Here is a 17,015-nt window from a genome sequence, read left to right as displayed (position 1 = left end):
TGCGTAACGCCTCCGACCAAAAGCCCTGCCGTGTATGGCTGTGTGTGTGTTTGCCTGCCTGTACCAGTCTCGCTGCGGCTGCCCGTCTGCCTGCTCGGCCATAGCTTAGTGAGCGGCGCTACTGGCCGGACGTGTTTTGCGCGAACCCCAGCTTTGAGGGCGCTTTTGGGAGCTTTTGTCTGCGCGCGTGACACTGATTAGGTTTGCGCCGTGCGCAAGGGAAGCAACGCAACAGGTGTTCCGGTGTTGCGGATCTGCGTCATCTTTTTGCGGGCTTTCGTTGTTGTTTGTTTCTGTTTTAATTTGCTTGTTTGCGGTGGGTGTACCCGTGCGCGGCGGGTCCGTCTTTCCTGCGTAAGCAGCAGCCGCGCCAAACTGCCGACGCTCGCGCGCAGCGGTGACGTACCTCGGTTTTGGACGACGGTGGATGTTAGTTCCGGTAAAGGTCGAAGGTAGTTCCGCGTACCACCGAAAAAAAAGGTGGCCCACGGGTGCAATTGTCGGGCCGTGTCGGTTGTCTTGCTCTTGCTCTTGCCGAGTAGTGGCTGTTTTAAGAAGCAACCGCGCGGGCTCTGCGCGCCCCTTAACGTATGTAAAGTTTGTTGTAAAGTGAATGGTGGTAAAACCCTCACCTCCCCCTCCCCCGGTGCGCACTGTTTCGTTGGGCATGCCGGGTTGGTAGTTGCCGCGTGGTCCATCAACTGCTGCGTTTGTGCCCCCTTTTTTTTTTTTGGTGGAGATGTGTAATGGTGGGGACGCGAAGGGTGTTCTAGCCTTCGGTGGATTAAGTGCGATCTAATAAGTGGTTCTGTGGACGTGTCTTGCTGTATGTGTAGTTTTCCGTTTCTGAATGTGTGCTTTGTTTGTTTTTGTTTTTTTTTTTATTATTTCAAATCTTAATCAAGAGATCTCCAACGTCCAGACGTGCGTGTGTTTTGCGTAAGTTTGAACCTGTGTGCGTATGTTTGCATGTGTGTGTGTGTGTGTGTGTGTGACTGTGTGTTCTGCTGTGATATAGTGCGATTTGCCCTTGCCGATCACGTTTCGAAGGAATTTGGGTCAAATGAATTTGTTTCTCCTCTCCCTTGCTGCGCACACTCTCCGTTGTCAGATCTAAGTAGCAGCAGCAGCAGCAGCATGTGTTGGTGATTAATTACGCCTACCACCTTGCGACGATCAGGTTATTTCAAGTTCATGGTGAGTTGGTCGATCAGGTATCCGGGGTTAGCTGTACGGGGAAAGAGGGGTGGGCGGGGGGCTTGCTGGGCCCAAAATCGGAGCACCAACTACTCTTTCCAGCGTGTATGTCTGCGTGTGTGTGTGTGTGTATGTGTTTGACCCCGAAAAAAGGGAACCTCGGGTCAACACGTTCACGTCCATCAATCCAGCCAGCAATCAACGACAACGCCGCGGCGCACCTTCGAGGATGCTCTAATTTACAATATTACCTTCTTTTTCCACCCAACTCCTCCTCCCAACACATTAGCATACATTGGTTCACCGCCAATTGTCCCTTGCTTTTGCCTCGCATCGGCTGCATCATTAACGTCAGGACGAAACGACCCCCCCAATCAATCAATCTAGTTTTGTGTGTATTTTGTGAAATCTTTGGAAATCTTACTCACCTTGCGCTGTGCCGTGCAAAACGCCAAATGCGGTGCCACACTCGCGTGTGAGAGACGATTCCTCCTTTCCCGGTAGACGACTACCACGACGACTTAGCAAAAGTACGATGTCTCTGCACGAATGGTATCGCAGGCGGGAGCGGGGACTGCCGGCACGCATCGGCGACACCGACATGATCTACCGCACCATCTTCCGGTCGCTGCAGCCGAGGGCACTGTCGGCCGAGCTGTCACACCCTTACCGGTGCGGGCAGGACAGCGGGGCCATCTGCAATCTGGAGTTTTCGCCCGATGGGTAAGTAAGCGCTCTGTGCGGTGGTGGGGCTGTCTACTGTACAAACTCCCAACATAGGTCGCATTGGTCGTATGATCCAGGGCTGTCAAGTGGTTTGAATGCAGTCCCAACAATCATCGAAAGACAACAGCAATAGACACGCACCACAACAATATGTATCCAAAACATCCTCCTATACTCCAAGATCAAATCCTTCAATAGCAAAACACCAGATTTTTACATCTTGTTACCTTCAAAATGTTATTTCTGTTTCGGATCTAGTGATCAAAGGAACTTTTTGTTTGTAAATTATAACTCCGAGTCAAACAGATGTCTCCAAGTCTCCATCTCGAATCCCAATAATCATTCAGAGATTTAAAAAAAAAAGCAAGACGTTCCGAAGAATCACATCAGATGTGTTTTGGTGATCACAAGATGCTTCTAAGCTCTAACGCCAAGCCTAGCCATTATCTCCAAACTTCTCCAATGATCCAAAAGTTTATTTTAGATGTAAAATATTGTCTCCAAATTCCCATCCCAAATCCCAATAATTCTTCAAAGGTAAAACAAGACGTCCAAACAAGTTTTTGGAACTCTCCCAATCTATGTCCTCCAAAAAATCACCTCCTGTCTGGTTTAGTGGACACAGGTTATTTCTATGCTCTAACGCCAAGGCAAACAATTATCTCCAAATATCTCCAAAGCTTCCAAATCTTTGTTCAGATGAAGAGATATCAAAAAAAGTTTATTTAACTTCTCCAATATGTGTCCTTCAATTACCTCTGGTTCGATTTGGTCGATCGCAATGTACATACTTCTAAGTTCTAACGCCTCATACAGACTAATGTCCTCAGGTGCTTGTAATGTTCCAGTAACACTTCAGAAGCAATACAAAAAAGACGATAGAAGAAGCGTATTGAACTCTTCCGTGTGTGTCCTCCAAAGAATTACTTCTGGTTTTGGTCGTCACAAATTCTAAATCCTGGGACAGCCAAACGACTCTAATGGACAATGATTCAAAAGCGAAAACAAAACAAAAAATAGAGCATCGAAAAAAGCGTATTGAACTCTCCCAACTGACGTCCTCCAACGTTTCTCGAAGCTCCAATGCTTAAGCCGACACACCTCTGGGGGTGCTGCGTTTTTTTTTTGCTGCGTTCTGTACGTACGGAAGGGCCTCGGCGGGAATGTTGTGTGAAATATTCAGTTGTTTTGGGTCCGATTTTCTTCGCAACCGAGGGGGGAATGGTACACACCACTTCCTACCTGGCGCTGGGTGCTGATTGATTGGCTGCATTAGTGTAGCCGCTTATGCTACGGACGGTGACGTCGGCCCCGGATCAGGTAGTGCTGCTGCTCTGGTAGTTGTCATTCGCGCTTAGCCTGGGGTTGCCATAATCTCTTTAAGCGTTGGTCGTGTTTGCCGTGGGTGGAAGAAGGGTTAGAGGAAGCGCCGTTTACGGCCGTTCTTTTTTGCGGGTGGGTTTTGTGGGTGGGGAGCTAGGAAGCCGAGGTTAGTCGACCGTTGTTCCGTTCCGGTGGCAGATCCAACCATAATATCCGGCTTCCGCGTTTTCTCCACACCACCACCACCACCACCACTGCCGGTTGTGATACGCGGTGTGCGCGATCGTGCGACACGGGTGGGGAGGTTGGTCGTTGGCGAATTGTGACGAATTATTAGCTGCCGAGAGACAATAATCTCGCTCGGACCCGCCGTATCCGCATAGGCGCGCTCAAGCAAATAAAACGGCAAAACTAACCAAAAATTTGAAACAAAAAAAAGGCACTCAATCGCAGAACTGTTAGGCTATTAGGAACGGGAAAGGGAAACACATTAGCACGGGTGGCGTGGGGTACGGGGGTTTGGGGGAGATCATTTGTTAATGTGTGTGTGTCGCACGTTGTTTTACGAGGGAGTGTTTCGGTTCCGTTTTTTTTCTGTTTTCGATCTCTTCCGTGCTCTCTGCGGCGGCCAGCAATAAAGTGCACAGTACCAACTAGTGCTGTAAATCAGCCTGTTGATTGCCTACGATTTACCTCCAATCGACGGTAATCGACATGCCGAAACGGAACCAAATCAGAAGATGTCGCCCTCTAGTTCCGGAGTCGTAACCGCGCTGGTGGAGGGTTCGTCGCTTGCTCTCCATGCGTGCCTTACTTTGCTGGCGGAAGCGTTTTTGACCTACCTGTTCGAGAAGGAATCATTCCAGAAGCCGTTTAAATGCGGGCCCATAAATCACCGCCCGAGCGAGATAACCTGCTGAGCCGGCAAACGTTGGAACTTGTTTTGCTTAACTAGTGCTTTGGATAAAGCTGTTGGAGCTTATTTTGACAACATAAAACAGATTAAAGTGCTTAATGCTCTTGTATAGATGTTAGCCAACAAGTCATAGTTTACGCGAGCAAAATGTGTCGTCCCACTTGAAGTAAAATCGTTTCGCGTTTAAAAGAAGTACAACAAAACAATTTTTTTGAAAGTAGTTCCTCGCATGTTTATTGTATCTTTGTTTGTCCGAGAGCGTTATTCCTAGCCGACAGAAAAATTCCAGTCAGTCAGTCGGCCTTCATCTGTTCGGGTTGACCACTGCCACCACGGATCCTGCAGTTCAAATACTCTGAATATCTTTTTTTATAGGGTTCAAAGTGCTCAGATCTGTTTTGGTACGAATAGGCAAGCTAGGTCCTCTAGTGAGTGCAGCAGACTTATTCCAATACAACGTATTGTCGAAATGATTTCACAATAACATGTAAAATGAACGATGGCTAGGGGATGTAATAGTGTCAGCCAAGTTCCACTTACCGAATAAGCTACAAATGCTGTAATCGAACTGGTCGCATGGTTGCCTCAATGTGCCGTTGCCTTAAAAACGGTCAACCAATGTGATCCCAACGCGTATTCTTGGTGAAAGGAGGTCGAAGATGTTAAGCATCAAAAGCTAACGGAAGTGAAATAAAACCGTTCTCTCAACGAAGCAAACTGCTTGTGGTTGACACCAAAAAAAGAACATGTTTGGGAACATGTTTTCCTCTCTCTCTAAATGACGTTAAAGCGGTTAATTTGAAATCCTAAACCTCAATGTTTCCCCCCATTCGCAACCGGTTTGTAGGCAGGAACCTAGCCTGCTTTTGGTGGAACACGAAAAAAAAGCGCAAATATGATCATGCCAATCTAATAAAACAGAAAATGAAAGGTTGTAAACCAAACACCAGAACACACTTCCCGACACGCGCTCTTAAGATGGTAAACAAAAAATAAATAATAATAAACACATTCAGTTCATGCCTGCTTACAGATGGGTCAATAATAAAGCAAAGCCATGCAAAAGTAACTGGTTACTTGGGCGACGCTCACTGTGGTGGTACTCGTCAAGCTGTACCGCTTGTAAACGGATGTCTTCCCCGCCACGTGTTCAAGCCCCGTAGCTGCTGAGCCTTCTTTGTGTGCTGAACCGTACTTTCTAACTGCTACAAAGCGATGGATTGAAGCCCCACACGCTGAAAGGCTCTGCAATCCAACAATCCTACCTGTTCTGCTACGGGCAGACAGAGACCAGTCAGGATGTTTTTAACTTTTCGTCACGAGGATGTTAAAACACATTTCATAACCTTGTGGATCGGTTACTTGTGACTAGTGAGTTTTGTCTGCGGCAGCTAACAGATGTGAATAATTGCTCCCGCGACCTAACCAAGTATGATCGGGGTAAAGTATCAGCAAACTGGTAAAGTCAGCCAACGAAAGATGTATTAGCAATGTTAGGAATCAAGCTGCGGCACGAACTCTTAAACGAACAAAACAACCTACGGTGTTTGCAAAACAGTCCCATCTCTACTTTTGAGCCTTCCCTTAGGTGCCTTCCACCTTTGCGAGGCTCGCTGCTCCGGAACTACTAAAACCGGTGCGCTGTCGGCGTTGTTCTGTCCGCTGAAAAAGTTGATTTCTGGTGCGACCTTAGGCCGGGTTGGTGAATTTCCTGGGATTTATTACTGCCCCCGACCCTGGGCAGAGAGCGCGTTGGAACACTGCGGTGGCCTTGGAGACGGGGGAACAGCCAAACAAGTTTGGTTTTTATTTCAGAGAAATAAATAAAAGAAAAAAAAGGTGTCAAGCAATCCACCTTGGTCGATTGCTGCCTCCCGTGTGCTGTACGTGGAGGAAGATAAAGTGACACACATGGAAAGGCAAGGAAACCTTCCCAGTCCAGTTCGTCCACGCCTGCTGCAAACGGCCGAACTGCTGGTGCTAAACGGTTCTGCAAAATCGCATTGGCGGCTAATCTAACATTCAAATGCAAACGATCCTAACCTTCTTCCGTCTGCTATCACAGCACGGCAATCGATCAGGTTCACCGCGCCAGGGTCTCCCGGGACGAAAATGTAAATGATAGTGCAGGAGCCGATCTCTGGCATTGCAAAGCGCTCGTCCGTCTATCGGCCGTCTGGCCATCACGCGTGAAGAATCGGCCGCTGCCTGCGCGTCGGCAAACGCTTTGTGTGGCATGGCCGGCGGAGACCCCGCTTCAAGGTGTGCTTCTTCATGCATCACGTTGACCATGACCATAACCCACACGCGGCGCCGGCGGCTGCGCGCGGACCTCCAGACGAGCGGCGCTTGCAGCTGCTGCGGGCTGCACTCCGGTGCTGCACTTCCGAGTTTTCCGAACCCACCTTTAACACGTCTCACCCCCTTCCGCCACGATAGTGGCTGATTTATTGGCGCACAAAGTGTGGTGCGGCGTCGTTTGCGCAGTATCTGTATGCTGCGCGCGTAGATCTGTTGCTTGGACTTTTATTGCATTTATGCTATCTTTATTATATTTTCTCGGTGTTTCTTTGCTCTTTCTATTTAATCATTTTCTCTTTCCCGTTCACTCGCCATCATTCGCCTCATTCGCGTAGGACGCTGCTGGCCGCTGCCTGTGAATATAAATCGATCGTGCTGTTCGATCCGCTCGCAGAAAAGCAGGTGAGCGCCGTCAGCAATGCCCACGACGGCAGCGTCAACTGCATCAAGTAAGTTCGAACTGTTCGGCGGGTTTGGGGTACGCACCCCACCTCCATAGTGCCAATCTACTCTAATCTCCCGTGTGCAGATTCGTCGACAGCCGTACCTTTGCGTCCTGCTCGGACGACACCACGGTTGCGCTGTGGGACGCGCGCAACCTCTCGACCAAGCTGCGCACGCTGCGCGGCCACAGCGGCTGGGTGAAGAACATCGAGTACGCGAGGGGGGCCGGCGTGCTGCTCTCCTCCGGGCTGGACGGGCTGGTGTACGCCTGGGAGCTGAACAACAGCACCGAGCAGGGCTGCACCTACCAGCGGCTGCTGTACATGCCCGGGCTGATGCGGTGCCGGCTCGCGCCGGACGAGTCGCGGCTAGTGCTCTGCACCGGCACCGGCTACCTGATGCTGGTGCACGACCTCGACCTGGCCAGCCTGGCCGGTGATCTCGTCGACTTTCGCGTAAGTGTAACACAAATGTGCCTAAAAACAATCGCGCCTACCCACCACTTATTTCGGCCCTTTTTTGCCCCGTTCCCCAGCCAAACATACAACGACTGAACCTGATGCGCAAGCAACGGGTCCCGCTGGGCGCACGCAAGACTCCCGCGGTCTCCCACAGAAGAAAGAGAAATCGTATCGAGTTTGTGAGCGACTTTCCACCCGGCGACGATGCGGAAATGATTAGCGGCTTGACGGTATGTACCATGGGGAGAGGGGTTTCGTTCGGGTGTTGCACAGTGCAGAGGTACGCATCGAGGTGGAAACGTAGTAACCTGAAGCGGGGGGGTCGAAAACAACTTCAGCACCAGCAACATCGGGAGTTTCAAGCGGAATCGTTACTTAATGACCCAGTGGTTGCACAACAAACAAGGTTTATGCACCGTATTACGTATGATAGTTTATAATTCGGAGTACTGTTGCCTCTTATTTTCAACTGTCCTCTTACTTTGCGACTTCCTTGATAGCTTCGTATGAGAAAACTGACGTCATACATCGTTCTGGATATTACAATAGCCATGCTTTTGCAAAAATAGCATACCTATATCGTAAACAATGTAGCGAAACCACACATACATACATATGAAAAAGAAAGGCGAAAAGTATATGAGATTCATTGAAGTCCAGACAGTTCTCAGATTTCGTTTCTACGTAACTTGGCAAAATTGGTCCATATGAGCCAAATGATTTGGCTAGATTTCTCCGGATTTCTCTCTGATTGATTTCAGGAGGTCTTAAGAGGGTGAATATCAACAAATTGTGTAGAATCAATCGCGTTGAAAGTATCTAGTATAGTTCTATTCTACTTCTTAGTTGTCGTGATAGCAACAGTAGGTTTAAGCAAGAACCTAATTGATTTACCCATTGCAGATACGTCAGTCCTGTATATGGGGGACTCGGTCCCAACGGGACTGCAACGGGTCTTCACACAGCAAAACAATTCACGGTTTCAAGTGCGTGTAATAGCTAATCCTGATTACTTCATCCCATAAGGGCCCATGCTGCTTCTTTTATCAATTACGCTTGATTTGTCTACACGAGTATTAAAAAATGCTTTGAAATGTGTTGAATACCGAGTTAATATAGAATAGGAGAGATAGAAACCTTGTTCTTCTCGTTGTGAATGCCAGAAGGTAATGCTTACTGCACCGTTTAGTTTTTTTCTTATATACACATACGCACATAAATTATTACATCCTTTTTGGTATATTTCTCCGTCAACGTCTTATAAATACTGCAACAAATGCTCAAAGATTCACATTCGCTAGCACAAAGTGATGTCGACGACGCAACTACTTGGCTTCAATCTCCTGCATGTTATGTGCTTGGATGCATCCGTTAGACCACACTACATAGCAAATTGCATATTTTTCTGTTGAATTTGTTTTTAATGATTCGTTTTTCCCTGTCTGATATGCCCACTTTTAGCTACATCCTCAAGGTTGGTGTGCTCTTAGTAGAAATATTTCATACGACGAAAAAACAGAGGTAAGTTGGAACGTCTCAGGACCACAATCGCGTAAAGCGAATAAATGCCGAAACCCAAAAAAAAAAACAAAATTCATACCTGATAAAATAATAAACCCTCTCCAGCATAATACGATTGGGTTTGGAATGTTACTGTTGCCATAACAAAGCAAAACATTCGCAAACCACAACACAGTGGTAAAGTGAATGGAACGCAATCGTGCATGGAAACTTAGCCTGTCGATAATTTCGGCCCATTCCCACGCTACGGTGGCCACCATTTGCAGGGGGCGTTTTATTGTTTGCTTGCTTTTCGGCAAGCTGGCGATGCAGCGGACACATTCTAATAACGCTATGCACAATGCTTCGATGCTCCCATCTCTTTGCAGTGGTCTGTAGTGCACGATATACAAAGCTGGAGCGAGAATGAGGATGAATCGGACACGGAGAAGCAGGAATCGGATGAACTGAACACGGAGGATAGCCAAGAGCCCGTGCAGGAAGATGCGTCCCACCAGGAGCGAAGCAGCTGCAACCGATCGATGGAGGGTTTCGGGAGAGATCCTAAGCGAGAACCAAGCGAAACGGTACTAACGGACGCGACATGGTGCAACGGAGCTACCGAGCGGAATGTGATCAACAAGTGCGTATGAGACCGTGGATGAGTGTTTACACTTACACCTGCAGCAAATACTAGCATACTAATGACTTTCTTTTCTCCAAACCCCAGTGCCTTTCCCAGTCACTCAGGTGCTCCGTGCTCCAGACTTGCTGAAGTTCCGATGCAACCCACCATAAGACTGTCGCCGCCCGCCAAGGGAGGCCGGACCGGGTCCGCGTGGTCGGAACCGGTAGCCAGCAAGCGGACGGCCGGGAACGGTACGGACGGGACCGGCACCCGGCTGCTCTACTACATCCAGGAGTCGAACAAGGTGGAGGGCTACATGCGGGAGGCGTGCTTCTCGCCGGACGGGCGGGTCATCTGTTCGCCGCACGATGACTACGGCGTGCGGTTGCTGGCGTTCAACGAGCAGTGCAACGAGATGCGGTACGCGCGCCAGTGTCTGGCGAGCGGCAGCGAACCGGCACCGCTGCGGGAGCTCAGGTACAAGCCGTGCTATCCGCACGTTGTCATCAGCAGCCAGTTCAGTCCCCGGTTTCCGCTGCTCGTGACCGGATGTCTGCTGGGGAACGTTGTCTGGAATCTGCCAGTGTTAAGCTAGGGTTTGTGCCGTTGACCGTTAACCGCTTGTGGAGCGGCGGTACTGAACTGAAGTATACGAGAAGAACACAGTGGGAGAAGGGGAGAGGGAAAGGTAGGAGCGAGGGTTTGGGAAAATGTAAAATAAATCGTGGAAAAAACACACCAATGTACAAAAACAAAGACCAACGAAGGGAGTTCTGTGTTCGCATAGGCTTAGGCTTTAAGCTCTGTTAAATGCAGCAGTTTCAAGAATTCTTCTTGCTGAAGAATACATCCATCATCGATCATGAGCACACCAGCTTTATTACAGCGTTTCCAACATCTAACAGCCGTCGCAGGATTATTGAGGATCAGGTTGTACTGAATCTTCAACAAGATGTTTCTATATTCGTAATAATTTATTGGAATTAAGCTCTCTAGAATCGTCCCTAAATGCATGCCTTCCCATCTTTAGGTCTCGTTTGAAACTATGCATCCTGCAGTGGGTATCATTTAGTGATGTGTAAAGTTGGCAAAAATCCGGAGTCGACTCCGATCCGACTCCGATAAATTCGGAATCGACTTCTGAAGGTAGGTCCGCGCTGCAATATCCGGAGTCGTTCGGAATCGTCCGGAGTCGTACGGAGTCGCCCGGAGTCGCCCGGAGTCGCCCGGAGTCGCCCGGAGTCGGAGTCATCCGGAGTCGTTCGGAGTCGTCCGGAGTCACCTGGAGTCGGAGTCGTCCGGAGTCGTCCGGAGTCGTCGGAGTCGTTCGGAGTCGTCGGAGTCGTTCGGAGTCGTCCGGAGTCGTCGGAGTCGTTCGGAGTCGTCCGGAGTCGCCCGGAGTCGAAGTCGTTCGGAGTCGTTTGGAGTCGTTCGGAGTCGTCCGGAGTCGCCCGGTGTCGGAGTCATCCGGAGTCATCCAGAGTCATCCGGAGTCGTCCGGAGTCACCCGGAGTCGGAGTCGTCCGGAGTCGGAGTCGTCCGGAGTCGTTCGGAGTCGGAGTCGTTCGGAGTCGTTCGGAGTCGTTCGGAGTAGGTCTTGGGTAGGCTTAGGATACTCTCCTCTTAAATGCTGTGTTGAATATGAATTCACTGTTTCGAACCACCTTCCGAACCTGCAAACGATGACCAACTAATCCATCGAACCCATCGAATCGTCAATTCCATGCTATTGGAGTTTCATGGGTTAGCTACTGAAGATTGATCAGGATAGAAAGACGGTTAGTATCCACGGGTCGAATGATATACAAAACAGAACGCTCCAGAGAGTTCTCAGTAACTTTGAGTTGCAACTACGGCTCCGAACCGCTTCCGAGCATTGCTACACCGGCTCCGGTAACGGCTAAATGAAACCGATGGTTCCGTCCTGAGCTGTTCCATGGCGTCCGGAGTCGCTAGTTTAGTTGGAAAAAAAATCTGGAGTCGACTCCGATCCGACTTCGACAATTTTGGAACCGACTCCGGATGTTGGGTCCGTCAAGCATTATTATCCGGAATCGTTCGGAATCGTCTGGCGCCTTCCGAAATCGCCTGGATTCGCCCGGAGTCAAAGACGTTCGTAATTGTCCGAAGTCTTCCGGAGTCACCCAGAATCGGAGTTTCACATCACTAGTTTCAACTAGTCCGACCATCTGATGGTTCCGTACGGCTCCAAACAACCTTGAAAGGCTCCAACGACTCAAATTCCAAGCAGGTTGTACTTACCAGAGCCTTTTCCGATTTCGGCGGAGTCAATCCCTGTTGTTTGTTAATCTACCCATTACTACTCAGATCGACTCCAACGGCTCCGACGGTTCCGAGCGGATTCGGTAACGACAAGTAACGATGCTCCGGGCCAGTTCATAACCGTACGTGCGTTCTTCCATCACTCTATGCAATTCTCGAATCCGTAGGTACAACTCCACAGGGAGCTCTTTGTCTAGCTGAACTCGTTGCATTCACCACTCCGATTCGTATGACCCATCACTACTTTGTACCCTGCTACAAGAAGAACTCACATTTTTTACAACCCTCGGGGTACGTAACTTTTTAAATTGATCGTATTAGCGTGCGTCTACACAAAAACGAATGCTTTTATATTTTTTGTTTGTTTTGCAAAACGTTCGCATTTTGGATGTGTGTGCGTGCGCTGTGCTTCGGTGGTTCTAATATGGCTTCCACGAATGCCTACTTTGACGTACCTCCCTGGCCGAACGCATTGACGGCAAGCGCGGGCCGCACGTTTGACAGTTCGCTCGTTTGCTCTCGTCGGGCTCGTCGGCCCAAAACAAAGCGGCCTGTGGGAAGAACAAAAAATAGAGTAAATTTTGCAGTTTTATCTCCATCTCACCATCGGAGTTGTTTTCTTTACATCTAAAGCAAATAAATACACGCAGCATTACCACCAGCAAGTGCACCATATGTTGAAAAGGTAAACGCTTTACTAGCAAACAAACGGCAATCTAATGAAGCAATAGCGTATGTTTATGTATGTGTACGGGTATGTGAGGAAGGATTCCGTCAAGGTCTCGCATTAGCGTTTCAGTGCGGATCTCTCCCTGTATGTGTGTGTGTGTGTGTGTGTGTGTGTGTGTTTGTGTGAACGCGTGTGTCCTTTGCTTTATGCTGAATAAGTTAAAAGCCCTGCCAGCTGTGCAAAGTCCGTCCAGCATGTCAACATTCAGCCCCAATCAACCATTGCACTGTTCTTTAACCTTTTTTTTAAATTATTATTGCCTTCTCTTTTCCTCTTCCTGCCTGCCTACCGTGCATGGCTCGTATGTGTGTGTGTGTGTACGTCCCTCCAGGTTCGTGGCAGATCCCGACTCCGGTTGACGTCGCACCAGTGGCACCAGCGGCTTATTCGTTGTGGTGCTGGCGCTTGGTTTGGCAACAGCGGGGCCAGCATGAAACTGCAGCTGACCATGGGCCGCAGTCAGAGCCCGGCGATGGACAAGGATTCGGAGGTGGCGAAAGGGGCGTACGAGGCCGCGTCCGTGAGCGGACCGGAGGACGACTTCGAGCTGTGGGACCAGAGCAAGGCGCTGCGGTCGGAGTACCGGGACAATCGCTGGAACCAGAACGGCTGGAGCTCGTGCATTCCGATCACGATCATACTGGTGCTGATAGTGCTGGTGGTGCTGCTGCCACTGATGGACCACAGTGAGCGGGCGGGCGAGCCCGGCGAGCCGTCCCGGGCCGGTGCGGGCCGGCTGGGGCACCCGATCGCCTGCCCGGAGACGTGCTCGCTCGAGCTGGTCGAAAGCATCCCGGAGGGTATGGCGTACCCGGACGGCAGCCCCACCTTCCGCACCACCTTCCAGGCGTGGTCGGCGCTGCTCGAGCTGGCCCAGGCCACGGTCGAGATCGGCTCGTTCTACTGGACGCTCAAGGGCGCGGACGTGTACAACCACTCGTCCGCCCGGGAGGGCGAGACGATCTTTCGCAAGCTGTACGAGGCGGGCACGGTGCGCAAGCTGCAGGTGAAAATTGCCCAGAGCGCACCGACCTCGGCGTCGCCCAACCTGGACACGGATCTGCTGGCGAAGCAGGGGGCCGCCCGGGTCCGGTCGGTCGACTTTCCGCGGCTGGTCGGGGGCGGCGTGCTGCACACGAAGGTGTGGCTGATCGACCGGAACCACTTCTATCTGGGCAGCGCCAACATGGACTGGCGGTCGCTGACGCAGGTGAAGGAGCTGGGCGTGCTCGGCACGAACTGCTCCTGCCTGGTGCAGGATCTGGCGAAGATATTCGACGTGTACTGGGATATGGGCGCACCGGACGCCCGCATACCGCCCAAGTGGCCGAAAGCGTACGCCGCCAGCTTCAACTACTCCGCACCGGCCCACGTAGAGTTCAACGGGAGGAACGCGATGGATGCGTACTTTTCGGTGAGTTTGGCTTTATCCTTTTACTCGCTTGCTTTGTGCGCCCTTTGTTTCATTTTGTAGGCAGTCGTGCAGTTTGTGGAAGAGGATTATCATTTGCGTGGTAAAGAGCACGATTCCATTAGGTTCGGCCTTGCCGAAACGGTACATTCTTTGTGCAAGCGCAGCAGTGATAAGCTGGCCAACAGGAATGAAACTGTACAGGGTTATCATCAAGCGTAATTTGGCAAGAGTAGATTGCGATTTTTTGTTTTAAACAATTCAAACAACAACGGAATGAAACTACGAAACTGCTAGCATTAAGAGTCTGTTTCTTCGTGGCTGGCATTCGGCTTTTTAGTTGTTAGCTTTAAGGCAATCTAATCAAATTTTGTATATCCATTGGAACTTAAATTGCCAGTGAGTTGTCCATAGAGTGGCCTACGTTTTATATGCAAGTGAATCACTATCGGTCGTTCCTTGTCATTTTGCTTTTTTTTGCGCTGCACGTACTTTTTTGCGTGCTTTGTCACGACCGTTGGATTCCGCTTGCATTTAAAATAGCTACACAAACAGCTCGGCTCGAAAATGGTATCGTGAACAGTTTGCAATTGAAATTAAATTGAAATGGAACATGACTGTGCGGCGATAGTGGTACAAATTATTGCCGTAGCTCATACAGTTGCAAACCACAAAAAGCAATTTTCGAAGCAATTTCATTAGTCAGGTTTAAATCAGTGTTTCCGATCTGGTGCGTAATTTAATCGCTTGAAATTGTAAGCTAGCCATCGACTTGTTTTTTTTAACGCTATCTACTTCATTACTAAAGCTTTCACACTTGGCTTCGTTTCAACGCGAATAGATGGAGACAATTTAATGGCATTTTTAATCGGCATTTTTGGAGAATCTGTCGTAGAGTGAAAATTTGGTCGGTGGTGGATGTGCTTCCAACGCTAGCAGCTGACAAAATTTGTAGCTAGGGGCGCAAGTCTACAAAACAGGATCTGGGACAGGATCTTGTAGGCGGCATTAAGGACTGTGATGGCTCGAAAGTTTGCCTTTTTTGTAGACTGGGTGAATAACACCCAGCTTCCAATCCTCCGGTAGTTCCTTCTGCTCCCAGCTTTTCGCTGACGTATTTCGACGGTAAGCCTCTCCGGCTCCATCTTGAAGAGCTCGGCTGGTAGCCCATCACTGGCCGCAGACTTATTGCTCTTAAGCTGCTTGATAGCGCTGACAATCTCATCCAAAGATGACAGCGGCACTTCGTCGTCTACTACATTTCTATCGCTGGTGTTACTGCTGTGCTGCTGCTGTGGTGGTTGCCTTGTTCTGCCGCTTGCGCCGGTCTCTCCTGACTCTGATCCATTCAGGTGTCCTTCGAAGTAGGACTTCCACCTTTCAATCACCTTCCGCTCGTCTGTCAGGAGATTTCCTTCCGGTTTTAGGAGCAAACCCGCTCAGTGTCTCCTTCAATCTCCTGTAGAATAAGCGGGTGTTTGTCGGACTCTTCAAAACGGCGCTGCTTGACCTGGAAGAGCAGGGTTTGCTGTCTACTCAGTCGTCTGTACTTCTCTACGTTCTGACGGGTTTCATGCAGTAGCATGCGGGCGCGCGCTGCATTCTTCTCGGATAGTGCTCGTCTGCACTCTTCCACCATATCACCAGCGGTCTGCAAGTCTTCCTTCTATTTGGTAGTTTTTGGTGCTCACCTGCGCAAACGAATGGGTTAAATGTAAATGTTTCAAAGAGGGAATCAAGCAACGCATTAGCCATTCAACTCACGCTTTAAGCATTAACTTGTTGTGCATTGGTTTGTATGTTGCAGAGCTCTCCGCCGATGATGTCGCCGGCGTGGCGCACGGACGACCTGTTCGCAATCCTAGACGTTATCAGCAAGGCAAACCGTTTCGTGCACATTTCCGTGATGGATTACTTTCCGCTAACGCTTTACACGCGCATAACGCAGTAAGTACTGAAGAATGCGTGGCAGATATGAGCAATACGGCAGTTCGGATCATTCACCGATCTCCTTTTCTCTCTCTCTCTCACGCTCTGCGGCGGGCTCCCAGGTACTGGCCGTACATCGACGACGCACTGCGCAAGGCGGCGATCGAGCGCAAGGTATCGCTCCGGCTGCTCATCTCGCTCTGGGACCACTCCCGACCGTCGGAGGAATACTTCCTGCACTCGCTCGAGGCGCTGTCGAACGCGCTGACCGGGGTGGACATCCAGATCCGCCGGTTCATCGTGCCGGCGTCGGACGACCAGAAGAAGATACCGTTCGGGCGGGTCAACCACAACAAGTACATGGTGACGGACAACACGGCGTACATCGGCACCTCCAACTGGTCGGGCGACTATTTCATCGACACGGCCGGCATCGGCATGGTCATCTCGTCGTTCGACACCAACGGCACGATCATCCAGGAGCTGCAGTCCGTGTTCGAGCGCGACTGGAATAGCAAGTATGCGGTGCGCTTAAGCTAGGAAGACGGCGGTGGCTCGGTGTGTGTGTGTGTGTATGTGCCCCGCGTGGTCACGGTGCTCAAATCGGTTTTAAAATCTTTGCCAGCAGAGGCGTCTTTCTTTCGCTGTTTGCTGTGGCACAGGCTTGCTCTGGTAGGACTCGAACGTCGCCGCACACACGTTGTCTGCCTCTCGTTCGCTGTGTCTACGCCTCGCATACACTCTACCGCTACGTATGTGCCGTTTTAGGTGACGCATTGGACACGTGTTTCAAAGTGCCTTAGCGAAATGCAGCGCTGCTCGTGGTTAGTGAAAATCGATGATTGGCAGTGACGTTTTCTCGATTCTTTTTTTTTTTGTCAAATGTAGGCTACAATTTTTGTAAAACAACATCAAGCTAAGGATAGCGAATTAAAGATTTAACCTTTCGATGGTGTATCGTAAGCGCAATTTATGCTCAAACTAAAAGTGCTGTGTGCGTTAGCATGATATGGAGTATATTTTTCCAAATTAAAGTAGACTAGGCGTTTGGTTTCTCTTTCCCTTCTAGTCAACGTGTACTGATCGAAAAAAAAGCTCGTTTTTAAGTAGCTAATTCTATTTTGTAATAAATTACATATCACTATCATTAAACCGTGTAGCAACTT

The 17,015-nt window shown here is 49.8% G+C and overlaps 2 protein-coding genes across 9 annotated transcripts; both read left to right on the top strand.

Annotated features, from left to right (window-relative positions):
* The first annotated feature begins 61 nt into the window (after positions 1-61).
* LOC121594300 (DDB1- and CUL4-associated factor 10 homolog) lies at positions 62-10,252 on the top strand. 8 transcript variants are annotated; one of them, XM_041917428.1, is made up of 9 exons: positions 62-201; positions 906-1,197; positions 1,487-1,920; positions 6,799-6,912; positions 6,993-7,362; positions 7,443-7,598; positions 8,830-8,889; positions 9,258-9,511; positions 9,599-10,252. In XM_041917428.1, exons 3-9 carry the CDS (start codon positions 1,733-1,735, stop codon positions 10,089-10,091), a joined length of 1,635 nt encoding a protein of 544 aa, XP_041773362.1. In that variant the 5' UTR covers positions 62-201; positions 906-1,197; positions 1,487-1,732; the 3' UTR covers positions 10,092-10,252. The 8 variants fall into 8 exon arrangements, with proteins under 8 accessions (XP_041773362.1, XP_041773372.1, XP_041773348.1 ...); XM_041917438.1 differs by having other exon boundaries at positions 62-235; XM_041917414.1 differs by having other exon boundaries at positions 62-439.
* A 2,015-nt stretch (positions 10,253-12,267) lies between these two features.
* LOC121598262 (5'-3' exonuclease PLD3-like) lies at positions 12,268-16,746 on the top strand. The gene is made up of 4 exons (XM_041924858.1): positions 12,268-12,464; positions 12,841-13,923; positions 15,728-15,867; positions 15,972-16,746. Exons 2-4 carry the CDS (start codon positions 12,940-12,942, stop codon positions 16,387-16,389), a joined length of 1,542 nt encoding a protein of 513 aa, XP_041780792.1. The 5' UTR covers positions 12,268-12,464; positions 12,841-12,939; the 3' UTR covers positions 16,390-16,746.
* The last annotated feature ends 269 nt before the right edge of the window (positions 16,747-17,015 follow it).

This window comes from Anopheles merus, chromosome X (genome assembly GCF_017562075.2).
Source record: "Anopheles merus strain MAF chromosome X, AmerM5.1, whole genome shotgun sequence".
Classification (NCBI taxonomy): Eukaryota; Metazoa; Arthropoda; class Insecta; order Diptera; family Culicidae; genus Anopheles; species Anopheles merus.
This window is presented reverse-complemented; position numbering and strand designations above follow the sequence as displayed.